The following is an 8694-nucleotide window of genomic DNA, read 5'->3' as shown; positions in this document are numbered from 1 at the left end:
TAGACATTTTTAATTGTCTTTTTTTTATGTTTAATTGTTGGGACAAGTTGAAATTGTATTGAATTTGGATGTGATATACTCTTGTTATTTTAATTTATTGATGGTTTTAAACTTCATTTTATGGTATTTAAATTATGATTATTAGGTTTAAAAAAATCGAAAAACCCGACCGAACCAAACTGCTATTGCTTCGGTTCGGTTCGATTGTCAGAAAGCAGCAAATCGAACGGTTAATATCACTAAAGAATCAAACAGGTCGGTTCGGTTGGTCTCGGTTCAAAATCGAACCAAACCGAACCAATTATACCCTTACTATATCCTGATCAAGGTTCTGAAAATCAGATCTGGTGGTCAAATCGGTTCAATTGCAAACTGAAGATTAATTTGGTTCGGTTTAATGTTAAAACCGTCAATTTGTAAACTGCTTATGAATTGTTAAACCGGCCGGTTCTCATAAAACGTGGTCGTTTTAACTTTCACCAATGTTTTGAAAATCGGACCGAACTGACCGGTTTGACCGGTCTAACCGTGAACAAGCAGCAATTACGGTCCGGTTTGCCCCCAAAACCGTTTCTCTAAAAACTGGAGCTGAACCGTCAAACCGGCCGGTTGAACCGGACAGAGAACCGACCGGTTTAAAAGAAACGGCGTCGTTTTGCCAAATTTGCTTACTTTCACTCTTGGTTCCCTTTCTCCCTCCGTTTCTTTCATTCACAGAAACTTAGCCAAAAAACCCTAGCACTGTAAGCCTACACCACCGCCGCCGCAAGGAGTGGCATACTGCCGCCGTCCGTCCGTCCGTCTATCTAGCTTCCCTCGTGCTCCAAGTCTTCAACCCCCGTTCGCTGTCACCGATCGCAGCTGCTTACTCGAGCTCGGCGTCCGTCGTCTTTGTCTGCTCAGCCGCGCTTCCGCCACCGTTGGTTGCCGTTAACGTTCGCGTCTTTGTTCAGCCGTCGTCTTCGTTCGCGTTCTTCGCCGTTCAAGTTTGCTCGGCGTTCACCGTTCGCGTTCACTCGCCGTTCACCGTTCGGGTTCGTGTTCGTCTGGAAGCCACGTTGCCCTGCTTCAAACTCTGCGACCAACCCGTGCGCTCCACCTAGCCGTCGAACTGCTCTCTTTTGTCGCCGCCGTGAGTTCCCTAAACCCGCCGCGAGACAATACACTCACACGACACCAATACTCTGCTTGAAACTCTGCAACTTCTTATTTCTATTACAATAAGTAACTATTTGATTTGCAGTGGTTTGGATTTTTTTCATAGACTGAATTAAAGTATACAATAGTTATGTTCTCTTCTCTATCACATTGATACTAAGCTTTGAATTCTCTTATTTCGTTTCAAGTTTACCACATGTTTGATGAAATACTTTAACCATATTTCGGGTTGGTTTTATCATTTCTAGCTTTTAGAAACTTAGTAAGTTGATTGCATGTGAAATTAGAATAATTGGATCTTAGTAATTAGGAAATTTTAGCTGCACAAATAGCATCTTTGTAGAAAACATATTAGCATTGCATTAGTGTTCTTCTGGTAAATTTTAACCGTTAGTGTGAACTTGTTAATTTGCTAATTGTTCTTGTGTTGTTGTTCTGTTGTTCTTCTGTTATTTTTATTTTATTTTATTTTTTCTTGGGCTGCTGTTGTTTTAATTTGCTAAATTGTTAGGTTTCTGTGACATAATTTGTTGGATTTTCTATTTAGGTCTTGTTCTTGTTTATTTGCTAAATTGTTGTTGTGTATTTATTGTTGTCTTTGAGATTCTTGTTGGATATTGGTGATCATTAATTTATTATATGCTTCATGTTTTCATTGTTTTCTTCTTCTGAAGGAAAAAAAATTCTGTTTTCATTGTTTTGTTGATTGTTTGTTTTGTTTCAGAAATTATTTTTTTGTGATCAATGCTCAAACTCTAAATGCTATTCTGTTGGTTTTGCAGTGTTTGTTTTGTTTCAGAAATCAATTTTTTGTTATCAATGCTCAAACTCTGAATGTTGTTCTTCTGTTTTTGTTTTGTTTCATAAATCAATATTTTGTGATCAATGCTCAAACTCTGAATGTTGTTATGCTGTTTTTGTTGTTTCAGAAATCAATTTTTTGTGATTAATGCTCATACTCTGAATGTTGTTCTGTTTTGTTTTAAGGCTGAGTTTAGAAGAGGTGATTGATTTTTGAGTGTTGTTTTGTTTTTGTTTTAAAGCTGTGTGTTGTGTTCAATTTTCATTTTGTAGGAAATTCTTTGAGGTATATAAGAATTAAGAAGGAAGACTATTTTAACGGTATTATTCTGTTGATTCTGGTTACAAGCTTGAACATAGAATTGAAGAGAAAAACCCTTTATTATTTTATCATTGGCCTATTTTTGGCATTGCATATCATTGTAGTTTGTTTATTCATAGAACTAGTTGTTTATGATCCCCTTTTGAAGTAAAAAAATGTAGTAGAAGAGTGTTTAGAACCAGTTGCTTTATTCATTGAATTTTTATAGAATCAGGTGTTTATTATTTCCGGTTGAACCACGGTTAAACCGGTTGAACCAATGAACTAGTGAACCAGTAACTAGAGTGGTTCGATGACCGGTCCAGTTTTCTGAACCTTGACTCTCGCAACATGTTCTTCAGTTCTCCCTCGAGCCATTCCCATTCCTGATTCCTCACTCCTCAGTCTCTCTCTCAAGTCCTAATTCCTGATATATCCTCCTCTGCGGTTAACTCCTCCGCTCGGCTTATTCAAGTTTCAACTCAGACTGATATTGGTAAGTGACAACTTTGTGTAAACTGATAAGGACACACTTTACAGTTCCGGTGCTATTTACATACATGAATTCTTAGCTTCGATTCTCAAAACTTTCTACTCTTGCAATTCAATGGCAAAATTTTGCTTCGTCGTTGCTTTAGTGGCCACGACGGATGTTTTCTCTGCTCTCTCTCTCTTTTTTTTCTTTTCATTAATTGTTAATTAGGAGCATTTTCTTGTGCACTCCAACTGTTTGAGGAAATGTCGCACTTATTTATTGATCATCTAGCTTAGTTTTTGCGACTTATATGCATTTTGTAGCAGAGTGCTTCCTAGTCACCGCATATGTCAACAAGTATTTATTTATTTAAGTCAGCATTAGCTAATATTTTTTCCACACTAGTGGAGTACATATTAATTCACGATTTTCTTTCGTTCCCAATAGTAACAACTAACAACTGTGATAACTACATATATTTATTATATTTTTTTAATAAAAAATGGCATGTAACCAAATCAGTTATTATATATTTGTGTATAAAACTATAGATACATATATTGTTTAATTTATTTTTAATGTGTATTTTGTATTTTATATTTCAACATGTATTTTATATAAGTGTTTAATTTGGTGGTTTATTTTTTATGTCCACTTGGCATGGTTGTTTTTAATATATGAAAAGGGTATTCTAGAAGAAAAAGAAATTGGACACCAATAAAGGAGAATTCTGTTATATATGTTGTAGATGATAGACTATATAGACTTAGCGTTTATATTTGTTAACTTATTTTGTTATGTCAAGTTTTTTTTAAATATGATCTTGCTTGGGTAAAAAGTTGCATCCCCAGGCTGCAAAAATAATTACCATTTATTTCTTTTGCTTTTATATGAAGTACTGAAGTAGTAACATTTGCTTCGATATTAATTGAAGGGAGCATATTCTGTATCTATCTCTAAGGCTGGTGCATTAAGGCATTGAGATACAACAGAGGCCTGTATTTGAGAGACTATTTACATTGTCTTTGGCGCGGGATGTTTCATAATGAAGTGTAGCAAAGGAAATATGCTCCTATGGCTAATTTTCAGCTAGCTTGTGGTTGCTTATTATCATCTTGTTGATCTTATTCATGGGTTACATAACTTGAACTACTTATATTGCGTGGCTAAGTTTACTTGGTTTGCATGAACATCTTGGGACATACCACGCTCTTGTGATCTCTATTGATGGCGGTCTCTTGCTATAACCTAATATGCAACTGTTACAACCCATTTTACTCCACTACCAATGATGTTACCAAATTATGTCGTGCTAGGACTAGAGCAAACTCATTATATCGAAAACCCAGTTATTATGATTTCCGTAAACACCGTTTTGGTGCAGTATTAGTTGCTATTGGTATGGAAGAAACTGTAAAAGAAGAGGTGAAAGAAGAAAATCACAGAAAGTTTAGGTGGAATGAGATATGCCATCAGAATATGACAAATCAACAAAAACAGGCCATATCTAACCTTCCTTTCAGGATGGCTAAACGATGTAAAGCGCTGATGAGACAGATCATATGTTTTTCTGCCGAAAAGGGGAACATATATGAGCTGTTGGGGGCTTGGGTGAAGATCATGAAGCCTTGCAGAGCAGACTGGCTTGCAGTTATCAAAGAATTGAAAACTCTGGAACATCCTCTGTACCTTGAGGTATTCTCACAACTTCTAATTTCATTCAAAGAGAGTTACTATTTATGTTTATCATAAATTTTACATGTTTTCTTTCTCTCTGAGCTGTGTGAGATTACTTACATATCAAGTTAGTATCTTTGATCTCACGGATATTTTTCTGAAAACTGAGAACATAAAATGTCATTAAGCGCTGTGGACATCTGATCCAGATGACCACATCTGCTTGCTTTAAGAGTCTGAACATTTCTGGTTCTTAAATTGAATATTTTGGTGCATTACCAACTGATTTTGTTAGGTTTAAATGTCAATTTCATTACCATTGTTATTTATTAATTACTTTGCCATGGCCTTTAGCAATCTGAGCACTATGGCAAACTGACAATATATGTGTGTTTAATAAGTTTTTTGAAGCAAGGGATCTTTTTCATTTTCAATAACAACATAAATTAATTTAAGCATCATAATAGTTATTCAATTTTTTTTTTATATAAGTAGTGATAGCTTTGCCATTATGAAAAATATCTATTCTCTATATTTTGAAAGGAAGCTTCATCTATGTATGAATTTGTAGGTGGCGGAATATGCTCTTCTAGAAGAATCCTTTGAAGCCAACCTTCGTGACTACACAAAGATAATCCATGGCTATGGCAAGGATAATCGACTTGAAGATGCTGAAAATGTTCTCACAATAATCAAGGAAAGAGACTTCATCTGTGACCAAGTGATCTTGACTGCGATGCTTGACATGTACAGCAAGGCTGGACATCTTGACAAGTCTAAAGAATATTTTGAGGAGATCAAATTGCTCGGGGAACCTGTGGATAAAAGATCATATGGCTCGATGATCATGGCATATATCAGAGCTGGAATGCCTGAACAGGGAGAGATATTACTTCAAGAAATGGATGCTCAGGAAATAACTGCAGGCAGCGAGATTTACAAAGCATTGCTTAGAGCCTACTCTATGGTTGGCAAGGCTGAAGGAGCACAGAGGATATTTGATGCAATTCAGCTGGCTGCTATCCCTCCTGATGATAAGGTGTGTGGTCTAGTTATTAATGCCTATGGTATGGCCCGGCAAAGTCAAAAGGCTCGCATTGCATTTGAAAATATGAGAAGAGCAGGTATTGGTCCTACTGATAAATGCATAGCTTTGGTGTTGGTTGCATATGAGAAGGAAAACAAGTTAAATGAATCATTAGAATTTTTAATAGAATTGGAGAGAGATGGCATTTTGGTTGGAGAAGAAGCTTCTGTAGTAATGGCTCGGTGGTTCCGAAAACTGGGGGTGGTAGAAGAGGTTGAACTTATTTTAAGAGACTTTGCCATAAGCTAGCATTGTAAGCAGAGCCCTTTTAACTCAGTGGTAGAGTAACGCCATGGTAAGGCGTAAGTCATCGGAAGTTACTGCATCATAATTATTAGAAGCTATAGTGAACTGTCTTTTCAAAAAGGCTAAGTTATTAGGTAGAGGCATACAAACTGCAATTTCACTTGTAATATATTTGTTATGTTTCAAACAACAGTTGATCAATCACAAGCTGCAGCCTTTCAGGGAGACCTTCAGCTTTTTCTTTGTATGTAACATTTTCTAGCCCAAGACAAAAAACACTATTGTTTATGATCTTTCAAGAGCAATCTATTGAAAATAAAATGATAGAGCACAAAGTCTTACTTATCCTTCTTTGGATGAAAGAAGTTAAAGAATCATCTCGTTATTTGGAATCTAGAACTGCATCCACAAAACATCTTCATCAGACAGTGAATCACCATGATCCAATTTAAATGCAGACTCTTGAATCACACTCAAGTCAGATGTTCTCTGCAGTAAACCGTGATTCCGGGAAGCTGATTCAAAGCCCTTGTTAGAGTTTAGGGTTTCGACCCGATTTCACATGACTGCTACCTTCATTATAAGGCATGGTTCTGTCTATAACAATCCTCTCAGATGCTATTCCAGTGGCTACAAGCTTGCAAGGTTTAGCCAAAGGGATGCTAATGGTTTAGGAGACAGGTTTATCAGATTGAACTGTAGTAGATTCTACATGTTGATGTGACTTGAAAGTGATTCTAATGAGCAAAAAGCTAATGCTCACGGATACTGACAAATGCATTAGATTGTTCAAGTATTATCACGATGAGTGAATATTGTTCCCACGAGAATTAATGAATTGAGACAAGTAACGTCTAATTTAACCTCTGATTAGATCAATTAAACTTGGGCAAGCGGAATGTGAAGTAGAAGAACCGTCAAGATTATAGAATGTAAATGGGAGAGGATTTAGGCTGAGACATACAAAATCGTGTTTGACAGAAGAGACATGGACAGAGACAATGTGTCCAGAGAGGACACGGAGACACTAACAAGGGACACAATTTATTTTTCATTTTTTCTTACATTATTTTGTTAATTTTTTATAATTATATTTTTTATTATTATATCTTTTGCCTCAAATTTTTTGAATGAAAAAAATGAATAAATTAAATTTTTATAATTTGTTCTAGTTTATCACCAAACATGATACAAGAACACGATTTTGTATCTCTATCCTTTGTGTCTTGTTCTTAGTGTCTTGTCTTATCCTGTTCTCAGAAACAAATGCAACCTTAGTGATTTATAAAAAAAAATCAAGAATACAGAATGTTAAAGGTTTTGGAAATGTTTATTAATACAAACATATAATATACCAATTAGGAAATAATTAACTATTAGAGATTCATAAGTATTAGTAAATATTAGTGATGAAAAAAATAATATATATAGGAATATGGACTACACTATTGTGGTAGGCAGAGAAATTTGGTTAGCTCTCATTTGGAGTTTCACCCTCAACTTGAAGGAAGGAATTACTGTATTTCTTCATCTCAATACTCATTGATGTGTACCCGCCTATACTCGGAGATAACATCCAAATAGAAACCGAGCTTAAAACCCGGAAGCTAACAAACAGGAACGAAAAAATGTGACCAAGTCGCTCTTATCCATTGGGCGCTATTCACAAGACAACGGAATCCGCTACCCAAGCAAGATAACAACTCTGTGCAAGTCAAAGATACTAACAACGGCACTTATCAGATTTATCGGAACTCACTAAACACTATACTCAACTATAAAACCAGGCCACATAATCCACAAAAGGGCAGGTCACAGAACTCATTCTCACTTATTTTTCTTACTCCCATATATTCTTGTTTTCTTACTTGAGCGTCGGAGTGCTTTTTGCAGGTGCTCCCGCCGCGGTGTTCATCTTCAGCCGACGTATTCCTCTCCAGTCCGAGCATAATCGCTGAGCAGGAAAAGTCGCTATAGCTCGGCAGTAACAGGACGGAACATTTGGCGCCCACCGTGGGGCCCGAAAGTTAACCTAATCCCACCTTTTTACTTCATATTGCACTTTGTATCCTCTTTGTGCAGGATTTCTCGACTCTCCGATATGACCGATAATGGAGTTCACCAAATTACTCAGGCCAAGCTCCTGGCCCAAATGGTGGAACTGCAAGCTGAAGTTCGAAAACTCGCTGAGATGTCCACTCGAAACAACACCGGCAAACACGAGGAGAACGACCCCAAGGGCTCAGGCAAAGACAACACAGACCTGCTGAACGTCAACCCTCCAAAGGAGAAGTTAACCTTGGACAACCTGTTCTCCGAGGAAATCACCAACTATCAGATGCCGAAGAATTTTACACTGCCCTCTTCTCTTGAGCCGTATAAGGGGATTGGTGACCCCCGGGCTCATATTAAGAAATTTCAATCTATGATGTTCTTTAATGGCCCTAACAATGAACTCGTGCTTTGCAGGGCCCACATACCTTGATGGAGCTGCATTACTTTGGTTTTCAAAATTACCTGAAGGATCAATCTCTTCATTTGAACAGTTGGCGAAGTCCTTCATCGACTACTTTGCAGCGGCGCGGATATATGTACATGGATCGGACTACCTAGGAACCATCCGCCAAGGTCCACAAGAAAGCCTAAAAGACTACATGACAAGATTCGCAGAGGCTACCGTGGAGATACCAGACCTGGACCCGGCTGTCCACCTACATGCTCTCAAGGCCGGTCTCCAGCCCGGGAAGTTCAGAGAAACAATCGCGGTAACAAAACCGAAAACATTGGAAGAATTTTGAGAAAGGGAGGCCGGGCAAATGGAGATCGAGGAACTCCGTGAAGCCGAAAAAGCAGAAAGAAGGCAACCCCCGAAGGGAGGAAGGCCGAGCAATAAGGTCGGCCGACCACAAAGACTCCAGAAAACCATTCAAGCTCACCCCAAAATTCGAC

The 8694-nt window shown here is 37.6% G+C and overlaps 1 protein-coding gene across 7 annotated transcripts; it reads left to right on the top strand.

The window, feature by feature from the left end:
- Window positions 1–666: 666 nt before the first annotated feature.
- LOC112702872 (pentatricopeptide repeat-containing protein At1g01970) lies at window positions 667–6080 on the top strand. 7 transcript variants are annotated; one of them, XM_025754089.3, is made up of 5 exons: window positions 699–1132; window positions 2233–2280; window positions 2623–2756; window positions 3670–4430; window positions 4984–6080. In XM_025754089.3, the coding sequence occupies exons 4-5, from the start codon at window positions 3963–3965 to the stop codon at window positions 5746–5748; spliced, it is 1233 nt and encodes a 410-aa protein (XP_025609874.1). In that variant the 5' UTR covers window positions 699–1132; window positions 2233–2280; window positions 2623–2756; window positions 3670–3962; the 3' UTR covers window positions 5749–6080. The 7 variants fall into 7 exon arrangements, with proteins under 7 accessions (XP_025609871.1, XP_025609869.1, XP_025609868.1 ...); XM_072199323.1 differs by having other exon boundaries at window positions 2496–2756; XM_025754086.3 differs by lacking the exon at window positions 2233–2280 and having other exon boundaries at window positions 667–1132.
- The last annotated feature ends 2614 nt before the right edge of the window (window positions 6081–8694 follow it).

This window comes from Arachis hypogaea, chromosome 7 (genome assembly GCF_003086295.3).
Source record: "Arachis hypogaea cultivar Tifrunner chromosome 7, arahy.Tifrunner.gnm2.J5K5, whole genome shotgun sequence".
NCBI lineage: Eukaryota > Viridiplantae > Streptophyta > Magnoliopsida > Fabales > Fabaceae > Arachis > Arachis hypogaea.
Note: the sequence above shows the minus strand (reverse complement) of the source record. Positions and strands in the feature narration are given on the sequence as shown.